The sequence below is a fragment of the Pinus tabuliformis genome, chromosome 6 (assembly GCF_031772625.1).
Source record: "Pinus tabuliformis cultivar Carrire ecotype Pingquan chromosome 6, CPIR1, whole genome shotgun sequence".
NCBI classification, from domain to species: Eukaryota; Viridiplantae; Streptophyta; class Pinopsida; order Pinales; family Pinaceae; genus Pinus; species Pinus tabuliformis.
The window spans coordinates 1,401,710,004-1,401,732,222 of NC_142292.1; the positions used below are offsets into that span (position 1 = coordinate 1,401,710,004).

The 22,219-nt window shown below is 33.8% G+C and overlaps 2 protein-coding genes across 3 annotated transcripts; both read right to left on the reverse strand.

Moving 5' to 3' along the window:
* Positions 1-276: 276 nt before the first annotated feature.
* On the reverse strand, positions 277-3,085 carry LOC149263900 (uncharacterized). Of its 2 annotated transcripts, none has more exons than XM_089388559.1 (5): positions 2,925-3,085; positions 2,557-2,775; positions 2,244-2,393; positions 687-1,615; positions 277-510 (listed from the first exon to the last, which is right to left on the reverse strand). In XM_089388559.1, exons 1-4 carry the CDS (start codon positions 3,066-3,068, stop codon positions 722-724), a joined length of 1,407 nt encoding a protein of 468 aa, XP_089244685.1. In that variant the 5' UTR covers positions 3,069-3,085; the 3' UTR covers positions 277-510; positions 687-721. The 2 variants fall into 2 exon arrangements, with proteins under 2 accessions (XP_089244685.1, XP_089244690.1); XM_089388564.1 differs by having other exon boundaries at positions 2,557-2,768; positions 2,925-3,061.
* Positions 3,086-3,212: 127 nt separating this feature from the next.
* LOC149263901 (protein NBR1 homolog) lies at positions 3,213-6,296 on the reverse strand. Its single transcript, XM_089392137.1, has 4 exons — positions 5,967-6,296; positions 3,724-4,447; positions 3,474-3,630; positions 3,213-3,387 (listed from the first exon to the last, which is right to left on the reverse strand). Exons 1-4 carry the CDS (start codon positions 6,033-6,035, stop codon positions 3,213-3,215), a joined length of 1,125 nt encoding a protein of 374 aa, XP_089248263.1. The 5' UTR covers positions 6,036-6,296.
* Positions 6,297-22,219: the final 15,923 nt, after the last annotated feature.

Sequence of the window (22,219 nt, forward strand, 5' to 3'; positions counted from 1 at the left end):
TCCACAATTGCTTGGTTGACTATTTTTGTGAAACTTTCCAACATAACCATAACCATTTCAATTAATTTCACCAAGAGAAACAAAAATTTACAGTTTTCATATATGTGCATGTGCACATATAATATTAGCAAAATTAAACTAAACACCTTAGCTATAATATGCATATAATGTGATGGGTGGAGCCCAAATTCAATGTTGATTCAAAAATATCTGAGAGAAAAACCATCCATATTTTTATATTCATTCATCCATCATTACAAACATTTGTATCTAAGATGAAAGTATGACTAAGGTAATCCCACAGTAAAACTCTATCTGCAACAGTTCAATCACTAAAATACTAAAACTTGATCCAGGTTTGGAGAGCCTATAAGTCTTGTGAGAACCACATCCTAAATCTGGACACCTAAAAGGCGAGCCATTGATCAACCGCTTTCAAAGAAGCAGTCCTTTTGGCTGTTAAGAGATCCAAATCAACTCCCTTCACAGTACATCATTATCGAGCATTGTCTGCAAGCCCACATTTAGAGTCGAAATAAGTAACCAAACAATTTTTCATCTATTCATTTTTTATTCTTCATTTTCTCGTTGAAAAATGATATAGAATAGAAAAAAACTCAAAAAAACAGCTCAGTTCCAATGCTGAATCCAATTAAAAATATTAATCATAACCAGTTTCGAGTTACCATTTCTTGTAGTTCGTCAAAACATTGGATCCCGCTCAGCTGCAGTCCATTGAACATCCGATCTGCTCTTTAAATAATAGCACCGATTTAAATAGTTCGTCATACAGTTCGTCATACAGTGCATTCCACTCAGCTGCAGTACATAGAACATCCGATGTGCTCTGTAAATCATGGTTATGTCTTCTCGGTATATCAGCATTCAGTGTCCTTTGATTAGAACCCATGGTTTCAAGTTCGTCACGATGGAACTGCTCCATTACCCTACTCTCTTCTGGGTATTTACCACTATATGAATTTGTGTCAGACATCGGCAAACACGGAGCCCCCACACACACATTAAAGTTCCGTTTAGAAGCATTGTGGACAGGAACATAAAGCGATGTATTTCTTCTTAAAGTGGAGGACATAAAACTAGTATCTGTGCTGACTCCCTGCAGCTGGTTAGGAACATCAGAATCCTGCACAGTTAAACCGGATGCATTTTCTCTATGTTGCTCAATCGTGGAAGAACCATCAGGTATTGAGACTGGAATAGAAAAGTCCTGCATGGTTACATCAGATACTTTTTCTCTAGATTGTTCAATCACGGAAGTACCATCAGGTATCGTGACCACATCTGGATGCTTGAGATTCATATTATCGTCAAACAAGATGGCGTTTTCATCAGAATCCTTCAAAGAAATATCTATACCAAATAATTTTTGTTTGCTTTGCCCTCTAAATGATGCAGCTCTCGCATCGGTATCCTTTGTAGTCTGGACGGACTTCATAGAATGAGGTGAGACACACTCCTGGCATGAAATATCCACACTAAATAATCCTTGTTTGCTTTTCTCTTGAAATGATCCAGCATTTCCATCAGGATACTTCATAGTTAGGGCAGACTTCATAGGAAGAGGTAAGAAGCCCTCTTTTGAGGATTCTACTACCTGAAATAAAAAGTAGCATTCGTAAAGAGTGTCACAGAGAAATTATTAACTCTGAAACAAAAAGGTTTACACTAGGACGTTAATAACTAATAGCTGTATTGAAATTCTAAAAAGTTCCATTTTAACCGTTTTCCTATTAAGCACCAGGGGAGTAAAAAGTGTAACAAACATATAGGAGCCAATCTAGGTGCCAATCTCTCTGCTTAAAAGATCAGGGGTTGAGATGGATATAAGTTAGTTTTTTATAACCATAATTTTTTTTTTTCATTTTGTTTATTAGTATTGCACACAGGAGCATCTCTTTATTCCCGAGCCATAATAACACTTCACATTTTTAAATGCAATCAACATTTTTATATTTCTAATTTCACTGATTTAAAACTTTTGTGATTATATTATTTTCAAAAATATCATTATAATTAATGATATCATTAATTATTTGGTCTATGTTTGGAATCATCTAAATGCAATGGACCAAAAAAATGCGCAAACTTGCATTTCATTTAGTTATAAAACAAAGGGCGAATTCTATACAATGCAAAGAATACTACAACATAAGAGCACTTAACAGAACATCGCACCATGCAAACAATACTACAACATAAGAGCACTTAACAGAACATCGCACCTGAATAACGACCCACAGTGGTTGCCCAAAGATTTGACCGGAAGGTAACATCAAACGCCAGTGTGAGACATATAGTCCAGGTTCCACAGGGGCAATAAAATGGACGACAGCATCAAAATCCTCATCCACCGGACAACCCTTCTCCTGAATCTGTATTGCACAGTTCTCAAATATATTACACCCAAGAATAAATATCCAATGTGTACTTTAATGGCCTGTAACAGCCAAAAGTTCATATCTACTCTAGCACTACATTGTCATCCCAATGTAAATGTATATACAAGGAGAACTAAGAGACATATATCCCACTAACCTCCAGGTTGACTTCATTTCCAGCTCCTAAATCAGCGCCCCCAATTCTCACTAGATGGGTATGTTGGGGCCATGGCAATGTACCAGAATTGCGTAATCGCCAAATCTTAGTAAAATGGGCCCCTGGAGCTAATTGAGCTCCATCACAGACAGTAACATCTTTAACAGAACAACAATTAAGATTTCCTGGTGATTGATTGTACATTTTTCCTACTGGGGACTGCAAAGAAGAAAGAAAACCTTTTTAGCTACATGAACAGTAAGGGGACTTCCACAAGCACAAGGCTATTTTGCATCAGCAAAATTGCATTGTACATTGAAATTGTAGCAGACAAGATATAATATAAATGCTTCTGATAGAGACATTACCCATGTATCAAACAGCTTTCCCTGGTGTGCTAACCCTTCCCTGTAAATGTGTTGTAGCTTGCATGAATCATAATGATGGGCTATTCTTAAGCAATTTGCAACTTCTGCACAACCAACTCCTCTGTATTGATCCTCATTGCCCATTTTATAGAAGGAATCATAGCAATGATTATAGTCATCCTTCCTACAGGTGCATGCCCAGAGTCAAGACAATAGTTCTATTAATGGCTATCATCTAAATGGGAAATCATATAAATAAGCAAACACAATTTAATCTATCAACTTTACTTACATTTTAGAAGAAAAGCTCGAACAAGCATTTGGACTCATTCCAGAACCATGGCACTGCACTTCTTTGGGAAATTTTGGAGGGGCGTTCTCCAAAGGATGAACAATTTTTATGTATTCATCATCCTTGCCCATTTCAACGAAGCAATCAAGGCAGAGAGAGTAGTTATCCTTACTGCAGATGCATATTTATATATTAGTTCTTTTACAAATGACATTAAATCCATAGCACATAAACAGTAATGTATTAACATCACTTACATTTTGGATGCGTGACGGGGACCAACAATGGGACTCATTCCACAACCATCACATTGCACTCCATTGTGGAAGATTTGAAATGTCATCTTGGAAGGCCTTGTGGTTATCCTCAATCGATTACCAGAAACGTCTAAAGGGACAGGGGATGCTGTAGGACCTGAAAGATTCGCAAGTCCATGATGACAATAGTGATTATAGTGAGTCTCTATAGAAAGGGGAGGTGCTGAAGGATCAGGAAGAATATGCCTACCAGTGTGAAACTTGCAATCATTGCGTGCTGAAGGACCGGGAAGAATATGACGACCATCGTGAAACTTGCAATCATTGCGTGCTGAAGGACCAGGAAGAATATGACAACCAGCATGAAACTTGCAATCATTTCCATCTTCTTGTCCATTCAGTGTATGAGTTGTGCCATTATTAGCCTGGGTGTCACTGCATGGCTTCAAATCCTGGCACCCTTCTGTGGTGGAGCTAGCAGTAGCCACATCCTTATTAAAACTGTCCATTTTTCCTGCCATCTTTGGCATAGGTGCAGCATATTTAAGAAATGGATCCTCAACACATTTTATCTGTGTCTTTTGTAGAAGCTCAGATAATTTTTTTAATATTTCATCCAAACATGTGCTTATTGAATTCAAAGTTTGATTGTTCCCCTTAGGAATTGGATTTTTTTGGAGCGTGGATGTTTCATTGGAAGATCTCGTGGTAGCTTCCACATCTTTCTGGCCAGTAAACGATACCTCTAAACGAAGAGGATTTAGTCTCTGTTTCAGAGCATCAATTAATTCATCCTCATCCACCATATCAATAATATCATTATCTTCGTCTATGTAAGTGATAATAAAACCGGAATTAATGTCTAACTTAAAACGATCACAGATTTTATATCTCAAGGCATTCAAAGAGATATCTGGTCTGCCATCTTCCAAAATGTAGATATTGAAACGCCAGAACGTACCCTCATACTTCACCTGCAACCAAGAAGGGCAAACGAAATGAAACACTCATTATTCTGAAACTTGCAAGGCTGTAAAAGAACATAACTTTAATAGAAAGAAAGATGATTATCATAATTGATGGATTTGGAATTTAAACTCACAAAGCTCAAGATTGAATTGTAACTTTATGCTTTTTAGGGTATCCACAATGAGTTTTCAATTATCACAGTCTACCCACTCACAATTTGACTCAATACAGTCCAGATAACCTGGAAACTCTCCAAACCACACTTCCCAATAGTGTCTAACATAGTTGCTGGAGAAAGGCGGATTAACAGTAAAAGTCCATTAAATTGCCACTACAAACCTTGAAGAGCAGGTAAGTTTGTGACATGCACATAAAGGCATTATGCTCTCAATGAATCAATCAAAAGTGTGGGTTAACAACAAAAGCTCATTAGATTGGCACTGCATACTTTGACAAGCAGGTAGGTCTGCCCATAAGGCCCTTTGGCTCTTGATGGATCAAAAGTTGTAAATTCCTAGCTAGTGATATGAAAAAAGATCAAAGACACCAGGAAATATTTACACCATACACAAGTGACTTTTTAGCCGAGCTGAAAAAGATCAAAGACACCAGGAAATATTTACACCATACACAAGTGACTTTTTAGCCGAGCTGAAAAGAAAATACATTGTGCAATTTAGTGAAAAAAAACAATCCTGCAAATATGACATTAGACTACAACCAGGAAAAACACAATACAAAAAAAATAAAACAGCTTGCAATGAAATGGACAGGAACAAAAATAAAGCTAAAAAAGAAGAATACAACGAATGGTCACATTGGGTTGCTAGAATTTCTACGTGCTGCATTCTGAAATTTTATTTCTGGAGCTGTATTCCTATGAATTTACTTTATTCTTCTGTCTGCAGCGGTAGTCTTATGAATTTATTTTAGTCTTTGTATAAGACAATGTTTGTTCAGGAAATAAAAGCATTAACTTGTATTTAGTAATATTATATATATATTTATTTTGAAGGTTACAGCTAAGCCAAGGACCAAACCAAATTTTTAAAACTTTTCATGATTCCAATTTTAACAAAGAGATTCCACTTCTAATACTGTTAAAAGCAGACTGATCCTGGCCATATATTCTCATAGTTTGAAAAATCTTCTGGAAAAAGTAACCCAAAAAAACAACCAGGCCAAGAACCAACTCAGTTTTAAAAACACACCAAAAATATTAGTTAAAAAAATTCCAAAAAATTTAACCAAAAAAGAAAAGTACAAATAAGCTAGCAGGAAAAAGTTCTCAATTCTCCTTTCTAATCTTTTACCCCTAAATAAAACAAAATTGAAATTTGTACTGAAACATAACAAACTCACAAATCCCATCAAACCCTTAAATCTAATAAAATTAAAATATAGAAATAACTATTACACTAAAACATAACAAACCCTATCAAACCCAAATCCTTTGGCCTGTACATAAAATCCCAGAAAGCCCAATAAAATTACATAACAGAGATGAGAGGAAAACCATGTTACCTTTACGACTAAAGGGGTCGATAAGCCGCTCTTAGGTCTAGGTCTACTGAGAAACGGAAGAGAAGACATGACGATAATAATTTCGCGCCAACGGGAATCGCGAGTTCGAATCACACGAGCACCAGGAATTACTTCAAACCAAGTTTTTTCAACTGATAATTTTCAACTATCACGACAATTAGGGATTAGATTGCTCCTCTGAGCATGTTCTCAATGCCTCAATGGCCATTTAAAGGCCGAACTGAAAAGTTCTGCGAGTCTTTTTCAAACAAACAATCAGTGGACTGGATGACCACGTACTTTTAGCTCGCATGCAACTCCATATATATAAAAATTGAGATTATGATTTTCAAGAATTACTCACGAGTTAACGTAAATAGAAAATATTTTATATCTCTATATGTAGAGATACACCCCCATGATGGTATTTGGTGAGTTAACTAGTAATTTAATCTAATTAATAGAAAGTATTTGGTGAGTTAACTAGTAATTTAATCTAATTAATAGAAAGTATTTGGTGAGTTAACTAGTAATTTAATCTAATTAATAGAAAATATTTTATATGTCTATATGCAGAGATACACCCTCATGATTGAGTTAATTAGTAATTTAATGTAATCAATGTTGATGTGATTTTTTTGTGGGGAAATTTTTATTTTAGATCTTATTGATTTTAATTGTGAAAAATATGTAATATGGTTTAAATTTTGTTTATGGGAGAATTTTAATGAGTGATTTTGGTGTTATTAAGTATTATGTATATTATGAAATTTAATGTTTAAATATTAGTGAATTAATTTTTTTTATTAATTAAATGAAATTACTTTAAAAAAAATATTTATAAAAAGAAGTTGAGTTTACATACTAAGTCATTTATTAACTAGTGTTATGTAGTAGCTAGCACCTGTGGTTCAGTTTAAATATAGGGAAATTAGAGTTAGTGCTTAGTGTTATAATTAATAGAAATAGAGCAATAATCAAAATTTTTATGGATTTTGTTGAGATTCTAAATTTATTAATTTTCTATCATTTAAAAAAAGTAATTTAGTAATAGTATTTAAAAAAAAATTAATAACAATGTTTATTGAATAGTTTATATTTTAATTTTGAATTAAAATCATTTTATTTAAATTAATCTATTCAATATATTTACAAATCTCAAGACACTTATACAATTTTAATAATTAAATTTATTTTAATATTAAATTAAAAAAATATTCACATACAATCTTCATATATTCACACTTAAAAAAAATATTATACTGTAAACTATAAACAAAATATAATGTAACAAGGTAAAACAACATGAAATGCAACAAATATCACATTTTAGTGCTATCCATGTGCATGAATGCTATTTGCATAGAATTTAGTTAATTCCACCTTATCTCTTACTTAGTTTTTTCTATAATGTACACATGTGAAAATGAGATTTAAACTAACACTCATTCATATGTAAATTGAATCTCAATAAATATTAATAAACATTATTGTTTAATTAACATTTGTAAATATAAACATATATGTTAATAAATTGAATTGTATTATAAACTTTAAACTCAATGTGAAAACAAACTTACATGTGTCATATATATATAATAAAATTCACATTGAAATTACATTGGGAATATTATATTGTAAATATACTATTAATCAAACATGACATTTTACTATATAGCAATATATAGCAAATATAAAACAAGCTTGTTGCACATGAATTAAAAAAATATATATATATTCATTCATTATGTATGTCATTGTAAATAAATTTTATATGATACACTATTGTTAAATAGCTTAAATATCATAAAACTATTCAAGGCTTGCCTTGTATGGGGTACAATATAAGATTTTCAAGTAAAGGAATACCATTCTACCTTAAAATTTAATAATTTTTTTTATATATTTGTCATTGTTGGTTGAAAACTATCTTGTGTTAATACCACAAGAAAAAGTCTTACTTATCCTTTGAAAGCATAAAGGTTGTGTCTCACCAAATTTGAAGATTTCCAGATACATAGACTATATTATAATTGTTTTGTTTAAATTGTTATCCCCAGTTCTAATTTTTATTGGCTTCTCTACTCCATTCATGTTATTATTCTCACTTTGTTGAAATTGTAGGTTATTTAAGGTAATATATAATTTCCAAATGATAATTGAGTTTTTTCTTACAAAACCTTTTCCAACGGGCCTAAGCCAATGAAGTGGCCATGCGTGTATTGAAAGAGAAGGCACCAAGATGGCATGAGCAGTGACACCGTTGGTGTTTGAATTATGTTCAAAATATGGGTTTCTAATGCAAATATTGATAAAAGTTGTTGAGAGAGGTATTCACAAGGTTAATATGACCTGCCCGAAGTTGGATCAGCCTAGAGAGACATCAAACACAACAAAAAATCAGTAATTGTTTTTTAAAGCAACGAGAAATTGAATTTGAAAATATTTCGGAGACAGAAACCCCAACGCTGAAACAAGTCCACTCTAAATGCATCAGACTTGCCCCATGAGCTTTTCAATCAATCCAGTGACTGATCTCAATGCAACAAATGTCCTCCTCCGCATTCACAACTCTCAGGTCATCTGCACCCAACTGTATAATTGTCAAAGCCAACAAGTCGAGGCAATATTCTAGCTTAAGTAAAGATGCGACATGCAAGACTCTTCACATTGTTGATATAATATCTCCAACAAAGAACCTCGACACCGATATTATACAATTGGCCGTAAAACAATCAACATTTACCGACGATGAGATCTTGGTATTCCCTGTGTCGAATATCAAGATAATAGTAATTGACACCATTTATGCTCAAGCTTATAGCAACGCAATGATCAGAGTGTGTAGATAAAACTCAACACAGAACTAATACGTACAGAAGATCAGTCTTCACATTTCTTTCATCTCATTGGGCCCTCCCTTAAGGGAGTTAGGCCCATACAAGCTATAATACAATTTGAATTGGAGCCCTCTCAATCAACAGTTTTATGTGACCTTGTTGCAACATTTGTAATGGCTAGGTAGGAGATAAGGTGCCATTTTAAATCTGTAGAAACTAAAGTATGTATATGACAACAATGCTATGGATTTGTTGGAGTTCCAAATTGAATTTCTTTTGGGTCTTTTCCTAGCAACAAACCTTTTAGGGATGTCATAAGCATTGAATCAACATTTATGCTAGTTCCCAAACCTTGCAGACTTTTTTTTTAGTTTAATTAAGCTACAGTTAAGTTAAGTTGCAAGTACTACCTCTGTTGTTCATAATTAAATTAAAATTCAAGAAATGTTAAAATGTTTTTCACTGCTAAAAAAGCTAGGTCTATACCGTGTTGACAATAATGGTCATGGAAGCAGACGTACACTGTGATCCAGGTATGTGTATAATGTGCTTCTCTCTTAAAATTTTGGGAGGATTAAATAATTGAATCACATAACCTCTTGCAAAACTTATGTTAAGAGTTAAGTGGTATATCGAGCATAAAATGCAAAGGATCAGTTTTGAGAGCAAACTCAACGAAATAGATTTCTTGTCACATGACATGGAGTTGCATACCCTATATTGCCCAAAAATTATATATGGTAGGATTATCTTGGATTATTTTTTTCCTCAAAGGTGGAGAGTATATAAATAGTGGCAAGATTCGTTGAATTGTTCATTCTAAGTTTTCAATACCAATACCATAAGTAAAGTTGTTGGATTCAAAATTCTGCACTGTTTTTGTACCCAAAGGAATCTGTTTACAATTTTGGGTTTTGATTTAGTGATTTAGCAGAGCAGTTGAATGAGGATGTGTTACTTCAATAGGCTTTCAATATGTTTGACAGTGGCTGCACATTCAAACAACGCACACACATCACCAGAAGACCGTCAAAATTGAGGAATTCCTAGAAAATATATCTCATTGGAGAAAATAAATCCGACAATTTCCAAACGGAAGATTCAAAAAATAAAATATTTAGTCATTGAAAGATCTGAAAATCAGAATCTTGACATGAAGAGATTGAATAGCATTGTCAATGGCCGATGTGCATCCAATGCAGCCACCATAGAACACCAAACCCCACTGCTCTGTTTTTCTTCCTCTGTTCGTCTGTAACTTTCATGTTTTCACCAAACCCTTGAATCTGCCCAATAAGAATGGTGATTTGGAGGTTACATATGTTTTTAGGTAATTCATTCAAAATATAGCAACCTATCCAAATGTTGGCAATGATCTTATCCAATGGAGCTAAATCCATAATCTTTAGACCAACTGGAGTCCTCTTCCATTTTCACTTAGCCTAATACTTCTATTATAAAACCAAAATTGTATCCCAAAGAGAAACGAAACAGTGATAACTAGAAAAAAAATTATATTTAATTTCATTTATATGAAAGTCCATATAGTAATATTAAAATTTCACATCCACCTTTGAATGAATTATTTGATTTTATGTTGATATGGATTTTATATATTATGTTTTAATATAAAATTAAAAATTAACATTTTTCTAATAAAATTCATTAGATCAGAAATCATTTATAAAATCAGGATTAATATTGATTTTTATAGGTTTTTTTCACAAAAAGTTAAAAAAAAAAATCATAGTCTTTCTTATTTCCTTTTACTTTTAAAAAATAAAAAAGTTAAATAAAAAAATCATAAAATTAAATAAAAGGGAAATAAATCTAAAAAAATAGTAACTAATAAATTAAGAAATTACTAAAAAGCTCATAATAAGACCTCAACCAATCAATTGACAAATAAATGAGTTTAAATAATAATAATAAATAATAAAAATTAATAACCTAATGTTAAATGATAGATAAATGACAAAAAAATTGGTCAAAGACAAACTAATAGGCAGTCAAAGGCAAAACTGAATGCGTTATACCATGCCTGTGGTAGGGATGATAAGAGCATAAATTTAACAATTTTAATACATTGTCTTTTTTTTTCCTAAATAGATGTATTAATAGGATTATTTTGGCCATGGTAAAGTGGAGAATTTTTAGCTTCCTTATAAAGGGCCAAAAGCATTGGCGGTAATCTTTTATAATTTAAATTCCCATAAATTAGGAAATGAATTTTAATGGAAATCTATTAAGTTTTTCAATCTATTAAATGACCCCATGATGGGGGTGATCAAAATTTGGAAAGAGGGGTCTTAGGAACCCTTACAACCCCACCCCTCCCCCCAATCACACATCAAACATGAGTTATGTCATTAAAGACATTATGGGCAGCTGGTATGGCTAAAGAAGCCTCTAGAGGCCCTACGAATTGTTATAATGCAAATGTTGCACAGTGTAAGTGGTTTTGTGATGTGGGAGATGAGTAAGGGCTCCAGGGAGCTTTTCCATGGTCAGAGTTGCCAAGGCGGCTTGTGGAGAAAGCCGAAAGGCCACTGGATCATGGGGATAATAAATGGTGATGGCTTCAATGTCCCCTGTTGTTCCCGGGCATTTATCTGGGACCCTGGCACTTAACTTAGTCACCCTGGGTTTTTTCTTCTAGGCTTGGCGTTAGCTACGGGTATGAACATTGTCTCACGTCGTTGTTGTCTTCAGTCCAATGTAGCGAGCTTCAAATATCAGGTATTCTACTTCCCCTTCTAGTGTATTTGGAAAAGTGTTTGGGCAAGGGAGGGTAGGGAGACTTGGTATCCTTCTTGGTATCTCTCATTAGCTACAGTCAAGTCTCCCCTGTCAAGTTTTGAATTAGGCATCTTCTGCGAGAATGAGTTCCTCACTAGCCCTTCTCTATCCCTCTATCCAATCATTAAGCTAATGTCATGGTCTAAATAAGGTATTGGTCCCTTGAGGTCTGTAATTGCTTTTGTTTATGTTCTAGTGTGCAATAAAACTCATAGTCTGTCTCCCGAGTTGACCCATTGTGTCTTCAGTCAGTCTGGGTTTCGACATTTTTCTGTGAGTCAAGTCTACGTTGGCGAAGAATTTGGGTGGTGGAATTGTCCAAAACGGGAACTCGGTGAAAGTTTTTGGGGTCTTCAAAACCATAGCCATTTAGGTTTGAGTCAGGAAGAAGATTTTGTCATCCCCTATAATGTTCGGTCTCTGTGAGTTCAACGGGCTTCCTCTTCCTTAGCCCAATTGGCTCCTCGCTATCTAGCCTAGTTGTCGGGGGTCGTGTGGAGTAGGAGTCTAGTTGAAAAGTTTAAGGGCACAGTTGATAGTGTCATTATTGGGGTTTGGGGTATTTTCTTGTATATAGGGATGCCTCAACAATGAGGACGACCCCGCAGAAGGGGCAGATAACAAGGAAGACCAGAGGCACGTGTGGGCAGGGATACCTCCTCCAGCGAAGAAGACTCAAATAACATGGCCAGAGCATGTGATATTTCTCAAGATCTGTCTCGCTCACCTAGACATGTTGTCCAACCTCCATCCCTGGACTTGATTGCATAACAATTGCGGGGAATCCAGGCCAACCTGGATATCCTTTGTGCACATAGATATGAAGACAGAAATGAACTCGTGGCCTACATGAACGCCATTCAATATAGTGAGTCAGATATTCTGGAACAATTCAACAATGTACGCAGAATCCAAAGGGAGACTGATAACCACCTACAAGAAGTAGAGGCATGTATGGAGAACATCAACTTGCATATGCATGAACGACATGGGCCTCTAGTACTAGTTCAGCCTATGCAGCCTCCCATCCGCCACCTTGACATGCAGTCGACTGATTGTTTGCTCATTTTGCTCATTTTTTGGTATGTATGGCTTCTAAGCCCACAAGAAATAAAGGGCCAATTGCAAAATCTTATGCACTAATTCCGACTCTCCTCACCAACAAATCTAGTTGGAATGAGGTAGGAAGAGTTGTTGAAAACCAATATATACCTAATATATTCATGTTAATATAATGAAATTCTTTTATCAACAAAAAAATAAAATAAAAATCATTAAATGACACTCATTATGGTTAATTGAGAGTAAGTAAAGTTAATTGAAAGTAAAGTAGTGATTTTTTAATTAAAAAATTTATAATGTGAGTGCGCTTAATGGTTAAAAACATGTGCTTACTCGTATGAGATCATGGGTTTAAATCCAGGGGAGAAATTTGATTGTTGTCTAGTATGACTTTAAGTGTAAATGAGGGATGGCCTTAAACCATACGGAATATCCTACCCTTGCTTAAAAGGTGAAGGGTGGGGTGCTTTGTTACATGGAAATAAGAAGAAGAAGATATGGTCGAGAAATATATAGGAGAAATCTTTAAAGCCATTTTAAATACCTTGAAAAAGAGGGATCAAGGAGAAATTCTAATGTTGAAACCCTTATTCATCCATTGAATCACTAATAGGGAATCACCATAGATGTATAAATGAGAGATGCCCTTTTCCTGAGCTAGATGTAGAGTGAGTTTTAGGGCCATGAGCTCACAAAAATTTCTAGTCTCATTCACAATGTTAGTTGGAAAAAGAGATAGAGTGATCACTTGAGAGCTCCTTGAGAAGCTCCATCAAAGAAAGCCCATGCTAAAAGCCCACGCCGTGTCTCTTTTGATTAAATCTACATGTGACCTGATTGACTAGGATTTTTTTGTGAGTTGGGGAAGGATGAAATGATGTTTATGCTTTGGAGAGCACATTTGAGAGGGATGGGGCCTTCTCTTCAAAGAGTGAACATTGAATGTTCCCTCTAAAAGGGGATTGATTATGAATTTCTAAATGCAAGTTGTTCTTTAACATGAGTAATGGTTGGATTATCAATGCTTTAGAGAGAAGACTTAGTTGGAAAGGTCTTCATATAACATTTGAGTTAAGAAATTAAAGAAATCACTGATAAATTCATGAAGCGTGTAAATTTGCTGCAAAATTAATTTCGGCCCTTTAGAGCTTTTAAATCAATGTATAGTGAGTATTTATTGGTATCGCCATGAAACATATACCATGTTCAAATTGGGAAGCTTAAGGAGCCTTTGAGTTGTCATAAAGATTAAAGAGATTTTGAGTTGTCATAAAGTTTAAGAGCCATTTGGACAAATCTCAAAATTTCCATTTGTATTTACTGCCATGAAACATATCCCATGTTCAACTTGGGAAGCTTAAAGAACCTTTGAGTTGTCATAAAGATTAAAGAGATTTTAAGTTGTCATAAAGTTTAAGAGCCATTTGGATGAATCTCATAATTGCCATTTGTATTTATTTTACATGTAGTATGACTGTTAGACGAAATGACCCTTTTCAGGACCTTTTTTCTTGTTAATTAACCAAAATTTAGAGAATTTTAAAGTTTTGAGTTTAATTTGTTTACTTTATAAAATTCAAGTGCCCTAAGATTTTTTTAGGGAGTTGAACAAATTTATGCATTCAAAAATGTATTTTAAACAACAAAAGATTACTATCTTGGTTGAAATTGTATCGCCAATGAGAAAGACCACTGCACCTTTATTTTATTGTACCTAGTGATAGCTACTTTCATGCATGCAAACATGTGTAATATGATCTCTAAATGTATTTAGGCATTTTAGAAGGTTTATTTTATATTCTCTTTCACTATGATAAAATCCTAATTAGTGTTGGGTGAATTATGCATTCAAAAATGTATTTTAAACAACAAAAAATTACTATCTAGGTTGAAATTGTATCACCAATGAGAAAGACCACTGCACCTTTATTTTTTTGTACCTAGTGATAGTTACTTTCATGCATGCAAACATGTGTAATATGATCTCTAAATGTATTTAGACAATTTAGAAGGTTTATTTTATATTCTCTTTCACTATGACAAAATCCTAATTAGTGTTGGGTGAAATGTCTTGGGTCCTGTCAAAGATATCAGAAGAAGTTAAGGCATAATATGTCCTTTGTTAATAAATTAATTCTTATCGTGGTTGTATGATTTATTTGGCTTCAATTCCTTTATGGGTTATGTGGGGGAGAAATAATCAAGACAAATCTAAGGTCTAATGTAGATAACTAGGCTTAAATTCAAATCAATTGTTATTTAAAGAGTTTATCAAATATGATGTATTTCACATGAAAATATTTGATGTGGTCATTATGCCAAATTAAGTGGAAAGGTATGTTAAGACATGCTCCCTCATTTAGTTCGCATATTTGAATTGGTCATTATACCAATTTAAGTGGAAATATATGTTAACCTTCTCCCTCATTTAGTGGAAATTTTGTTCTTTTCCCCTCTATTTTTTTGGTGTCCAAATTTTCATATTTTTACTAGATAATAATTTATGTGAAATTTATGCTTGTGAGGTAAGGTTTTGTTTTCTCCTTTCCCTGTGAAATAATGACCTACTTCATTAATAAAAATTAAGACTATATGGAAAGTCTTATTGAAAATTATACTAAGTTAGGATAACCCATGTTGGGGTAAGTCTTTGCACTAGATTTTTTCAACGCCCTCAAATCTAGGATATTTAGAAAACTATGTATGGGTGGCGTAATTTGCATGACCCAAAAAAGAAAATTGGTTAAGTATGAATAAATGTGGGGTAAGTAATGAAGTTGAAAAGTATTGCCAAAGAGCTCTCCCCACCCCTAACAAGTGGATATTAAAATATTATATGATTTGGAAGCGGGGTGAAAAATAAGTATTAAAATAAATGGAAAATTGGTTCTAGTATTCTAAGCTGGACATAAATAATGAATTATAAAATTTATAGTGAATGAAGCCAAGAAGTGGGTAATAAATTATTATTTATCTTGTTTGGAATTTGGTCCTATTATTTAAAGTGGACATGAGGTAACCAACCTAGATCCATCTTAAATCCGGATCTACCACACGCCAAGAGGGATCAAATCTCTTCTCACTCTAAAAGAGGTTTGCATATCAAGAAATTTGATCCCTCTCAATGCTTGGTAGATTAGGAGTTGAGATGGATCTAATCTAGTTTAATTCCCCCCCTTTAAATATGCTACATTCTACATGAATACCATGGGGCAATATAATGGACCATTTTTAATTTTATTATTATTTTATTTTTATATGGCTATTTTTATTTTGTTGTTTTAATTTTATTTTGACTGTTGTCTATAAGCGAGACTTTTTGAAAAGTTTTCCAATTTGTTTTCTGATCTAATTTGTCTAGAATCTGATAGGGATTCATTGAAATCACAAGTTTGACAGGTGAACTCTTCACAATCAAAGTGCCCCAGGGGTTTTTGAGGGTGTTTAATCCATATATGCAGTCAAAAACCCATTTTAAACAACCCAAATCAAGATTCACCACAAACGTTTTCGTCAAATTCCATCTAGAAATCCGTTAGAAACTCCAAAGAGTCTCACATATAGACAATTCCTTTACATTACATTACATTAATATTTTTATTTAATTTAATTTTTACAAATTTATTTATTTTATTTTGTAATTCGACTTAGTAAAAATGTTAAACATTACATTACAACATCTCTACCATATTGGGTTGCAGAGCTCTCAGCACAAGAATAAAAGAATAAAGGTTCCAACAAAAAGTAAAAGTCTTCCAAATAAGTATATAAAAGAAAATAATTCACAAGGAAGGTAAGGGATGACTTAGTAGGGCCGGGTGGTAATGGGTGTTGACAAGGCAACACCCTTGAGGTGACACATGGCACTAGTTACGACATCATCTGCCATCTATTAAATATACATATATATTGACATGGCACTTGTATAAAAAGCTTCCAAGGGTCATATCTTGGTGTCCTAGATCTAGAATGAGACAAATTTTGTATCGTTAGAAATCTCTTAGTGAGTAGAAGATGATGGACACCTTAGAAGTTGGGTTTGAAATGATTAAAGGAAAATGTATTATAACCTCTACATCCTTAAGGTGACTTATAAGGTTGGGTGTGCTATAGAGTGGTATCTAAGCTATGGTTCAAACACTATTCCTAGAGAGCTAGAAATATACCACAAAGATGAGTTTGGAGCAAGATATAGAACTCGCTATTATGTTTTGGCAACAATAGTATTTCTTAGACTTGACCTTGGATAGAATCTCTTGTGTCTTGAAGTGGAGAAATTATGTGGGAAGAGTGCTCTATGAGAAAGAGAGTCCTACTCTAGAAAAGGTGCCTTGAAGCAAGTTGTTTAAGGAAGTATGGAATCCTATGAATGATGTTTATCTAGGTATCAACAAGGTATAATTAAATATGGAAAGTGTAGTGGGTGCACTTGCATGCATATGGATACGTGTATGTGGGTAGTTTTGGATGCCCTTGTTTAAAGCAATGTTGGAGTGCATTGATAGAATGGATGTTATGGAAGTGGAGATACTTATATATTCCTGAAAGGATTTCATTTTTGGAGGGATGATGTGGCTAAAGTTGATTATGTCTGGGATGAGAGAAGTCCCTGCACCTTGTGTACAAATGGACATACCTAAGTTAAAATGCCTTGGTTATGTTTCTAGGATAAGTGTCCTAGATGGTCAAGGTATGATGCCTTGAGAAAAAGGAATAAGAATTTTATAGAGCATGGAATATGGACGTGGTTAATTCATTCCTAGGAAAATATTGTTCCTGATTATATTAGCTAAAATGCATGGGGACAAATGCATGGATCAATTAAGTTGTTAAGCAAGCAAAGATCTACATGATATGTTTTGGGCAGATTTGACATTTGTTGGGTTGCCTGTGTGAGAGGATGTGTGGCACATGGTGGCTATGGATGCAAGTGTGCAAGAGAAGGACCATCTTGGCAAGGATTATATTGTTTATGGAATGTGTACGCGGAAAAGTAGACCCTACAATTCTGATTTTTTTAAAATATGATTGAAGGAATCATGTGTGAGGTAATACACATGAGTATGTTTCTGTATGAGCATATGAAGGTGTGCAGAGAATACCTGAAAGTACCTTTGAGTACCTTGTACAATGCATGGAAATGGCTTGAATGTTGATGTGAGTATGGAGTAGTAGGTAAGCCTATTTCCAACAAGGTCAAGTTGTGGTATGTTGACCATTTATGAAGATGTATTCCTAATATATATAATAGTTTACTTAAATAAAGATGGTATAAGTGATAACTTGGAAATTGAGAGAGGCTGATGTGTGTACCACATTTCTTCACAAAAGAGGAAAGGGTATTGGTAAGTTTGCGTATGTGGTTTTCAATTAGAGCAATGGAAAATCTTTTGAATATGCTTTGATTTTCAGAAGGAGAAAACTCGTGAGAGGGCTAGGAGACTTACTATCCAAAATATAATGGAAGGATATTAAGGTCAGGTTGGTGTTGTCCTTGATATGTGAATGAGAACCTAAGGTATTACTATGAATGGGTTCTCCCATAAGTGCAATAATTTCATGTAGATGATGTAAAGAAACCAAGAGAATGTTAGTCATTAGAGTGATGAATGTCCTAATACTGTTGAGAGTAAGGGTAAGGCTCTCAAAGTTGAATTACAATTTTATAAAATTTTCATGAGGTTGTAATGTGTGATTTCCAGTCATTAAAAATAATAAAATGGACATGCTGTAGTTATACTAAGGAAAAAATATGGCTTGATATATAAAGTTGAACAAATATCTTATGAAGTGCAAGTTTTGCATAGAGATGATGTGAAGGATAGTTAGGAAAGTGTTAGTCAGATGAAAGAAGATTTAGTGGTTTGATCGTGATAGGGTTAGGCTAAATACAACATGAAAGGTTGTATGGAATGATGGTCCCTTGGGTGGACTATGGAAATACTTTGTCAAGATGGACGTAATCGTGTAATGATAAAAGCAATGAATGATTGAATGAAGGTAATTGTTCCTTAAATGGTTATCAAAATAAAAAGATAATGGTATTGATATAGCCTATGATTGAGGCAGTTGTATGCATAAGAGTGCAAGGGGAGGGACCCCTGGGCTATTATAATAAATAATTTAGGATGTTGAATCTGTTGAAAATTACGTGAAAACTTTAATAAAATGTTGCATATGTTTAATAAGCTAGAGTTCTAGACGTACATGGAAATTTTCCCTTGTTGAGTTGAATGCATAGTTGCCTCAAGTTGACATATTTGAATAATTACTAATCATCTACGGAAGGCTTAACTAGGTTGATATGAACAATTGGATTGTGGAGTCCCCAAGCTGCGTAAAAATTTGAGAAAGGGGTGTTCCCCTTGAAATTATTTTGTGTAATTGGCTACTATGCCTTCTCTTTAAAATGAAAAATGTTAAAATGTGTAATAGTTTGAGTTTAAGAATGCTTGATTGATTTTTGAGACATGAATGCACAAACGAAATGTCAAAAACAAATGAAAATGAGTCCTTGTAAATAAAGTAAAATTGGTTGTTGATTTAGAAGTGTTGAGGCACATGTTTTAATTGATTTGACTAACAAATGATGTGTGCATGAAATTGTGAATTAGGAAAATATGTAGACTATTCTTAGGAATTTTATACTAAAAGATCCCTTACTAGAAATAGGATTTGAGGCAACAGAAGTGCCTTCAACCATTGAAAAGAATCTTAAGGAAAATGAAAAGGAAAAGCTTGTCAAGAAGCTAAAAAGGAGTGAGACGAATTTCTTGGGAAAAAAAGCATCACCTAAATTATCATAGTGATGACAACATATATGTATAGAAATCAACTAAGTTAAAGCCATAGGTAAAGGAATTGGGTATAATTCCTTTAGGCTAAGTTGTATCTTTCTAATATGTCTTCACTTGAATGCATTAATTACATGAATGCACTACTTGAAGGATGATCAAGGTTGGAAGTTGCCAGCTCAAGAGTTGATAAAAATATTAATAATATGTGCGTGAGTGAGCTATCATGATGAAAAACAGATGAAAGAGTGAGAAACACATTCACATGACAAAAATTTATGATTAATAATGCATTGATGGAATGGATGGTATGTGTGATTAAAAATTTCATCACCTAGTGATGAGTGCTATAAATGGTATCATGTCTAAATGGTATCATGTACTTACATGTATGATTTCTCTTAGTTGATATGGATTTCTAAGGAGATGAATGATGCTAAGAGTGGTATTAAGGCACATCAACATGAATTGTAACTATTATAATTTGTAAAAGCATGCCCATTATAAAGTATCTGGTGGAATAGGTAGCGGTATGGTTACATTTGAAATGATAGCGATTTTTGAAAATTTAGTAGTCTATATGTTTGATACACTGAATGCATGCATGCTTGTGTAGCACAAGCTTTAGAATGAATAATTCTCTTGAAATGCAATGATTGTTAATGCTTATAAGAAGTTATTAAGTGTTGAAGTGAGTGGTGTGAATCTGTCACTTCCACAGAAAGTGAGGTGGGAAAATTGATTGATGATAAATTCTGGGATGGATATCTCAGTGAAGAGAGCGAATACGAAACTCTTAGCCCTGAGATAATTTTATTTGTGGACATGAAAATTCTAAGCCATATGAATTCTTTAGAACAAATGTGATTATATTAAATGAATATGTAATGAAATGATGGATTCCTGTCAATTGTATGCCATGCAACTAAAATAGTTGAATGATTTACTATATGATGGTTTTTGAACCAATCTAATGGATGTTGTAAATGATATATTGAAAGGATATTATGCACACAAAACTAACATTATTTGGCTAAGTGAAAATGTGAATTATGGGTAGAATTCTCTAGGTATGGCATGGAATATAAGTCCATGATGAAGGTTGGGAATATCATCACCTTCAAGGCACTCAACATTATGAGAAGAGTCTCATGTGTGTGAGACATGGCTTATGTATGAAGTAATTTTGGAAAACAAAATTTTTGATTGAAAATTTTCAAATATATCACATGATAATTGTATGTTGTGATATAAGTGAGATGATGAATCAATCTAGGATGGATAGATAAAGGTTGTGAAGCAAGAGGACGATGAACAAGGTCATTATAGCGACATTACAACCCTATGATATGCCTTGATTTCCATGAGTAATGACATGTAAACTATGTTAGAGAAAGCTTGAGGGATGCTTTGGATAGAAGATTTTAACAATCTCTTTGGTATTATCTTGCAAGAAATCCTTGGTAGGTGATCTCTAAACTACCGTGGATATTCCACTAGACATTTCGTCACAATAGATCTGATAATAATATATTAAAACACTGAAATTTTACACTATTACAATTTTATTAAAATTATAGATTTGTATATTAACTGTAAATAGTGCATGCATGAGAATGGAAATTATGCATAAAAGTAGAGAACAAAAAAATTATCTCACACACACATAAGACACAAGATATGCCCTCTGGGAAACCCTTTCGGGAGAAAACCAAGCTGGAAAGTGAGGTTGTTTCACTCTCTTTCTCTGTCTAGAAATATGGTTGCAGGTACAAAGAAGTAATGTATGTGGCCCGTGGGCTACTATAGTGCACAAATACTCTCTATGTGCTCTACCTTCTATCTCTCTTGGCTATCTTTGCTCATCTATGGAACAAAATTATCTCAAAAGAATGGAATGCCTCTTCCTCCTAGTGGCCTAGTTATAACACAACTAATTAGCCTACTAGTGGTTAATTTTGACTACATCAACTCTTAACTAGAGTTACAATATAGACTCCTCTAGAATATTTTACATAATAATCACGTGGCTAGCCCTTCTTCCTTGAATAATGGGGGCTGACGCGACATCCTCCCTAACAATATGTGTGAAAACATGAAAGTCAAATTTCGAATCACACGAGCACCAGGAATTACTTCAAACCAAGTTTTTTCAACTGATAATTTTCAACTATCACGACAATTAGTGATTAGATTGCTCCTCTGAGCATGTTCTCAATGCCTCAATGGCCATTTAAAAGCCGAATTGAAAAGTTCTGCGAGTCCTTTTCAAACAAACAACCAGTGGACTGGATGACCCCGTACTTTTTGCTCGCATGCAACTCCATATATATATAAATTGAGATTATGATTTTCAAGAATTACTCACGAGTTACGTAAATAGATCATTTTTTATATGTCTATATGTACAGATACACCCCCATGAATGTATTTGGTGAGTTAACTAGTAATTTAATGTAATTAATAGAAAAATATTTTATATCTCTATATGTAGAGATACACCCCCATGATTGTATTTGGTGAGTTAACTAGTAATTTAATGTAATTAATAGAAAAATATTTTATATCTCTATATGTAGAGATACAACCTCATGATTGTATTTGGTGAGTTTTTTTTTTTCCCGTGGAAAAATCGTAATTTATATTCATAGATGAAATAAATTACATTTTGTAGATGCTTAGAGCATATGCAGATAGCTGTCCATGAGTAGGACAAATACAATGATAAAAGTAAAAAATAAATAAAAAATACATCAAG

What these genes read in the sequence shown, in the direction of transcription:
- LOC149263901 (XM_089392137.1), bottom strand. Translation starts at nt 6,035, where the DNA reads ATGTCTTCTCTTCCGTTTCTCAGTAGACCTAGACCTAAGAGCGGCTTA. An exon ending in CGACCCCTTTAGTCGTAAAG is followed by an intron (nt 4,448 to 5,966) that starts GTAACATGGTTT and finishes TCTTGGTTGCAG; the next exon opens with GTGAAGTATGAGGGTACGTT. An exon ending in CCCCGTCACGCATCCAAAAT is followed by an intron (nt 3,388 to 3,473) that starts GTAAGTGATGTT and finishes ATGCATCTGCAG; the next exon opens with TAAGGATAACTACTCTCTCT.
- LOC149263900 (XM_089388559.1), bottom strand. Translation starts at nt 3,068, where the DNA reads ATGGGCAATGAGGATCAATACAGAGGAGTTGGTTGTGCAGAAGTTGCA. An exon ending in GAAATGAAGTCAACCTGGAG is followed by an intron (nt 2,394 to 2,556) that starts GTTAGTGGGATA and finishes TGTGCAATACAG; the next exon opens with ATTCAGGAGAAGGGTTGTCC. An exon ending in CACTGTGGGTCGTTATTCAG is followed by an intron (nt 1,616 to 2,243) that starts GTGCGATGTTCT and finishes TTTTTATTTCAG; the next exon opens with GTAGTAGAATCCTCAAAAGA.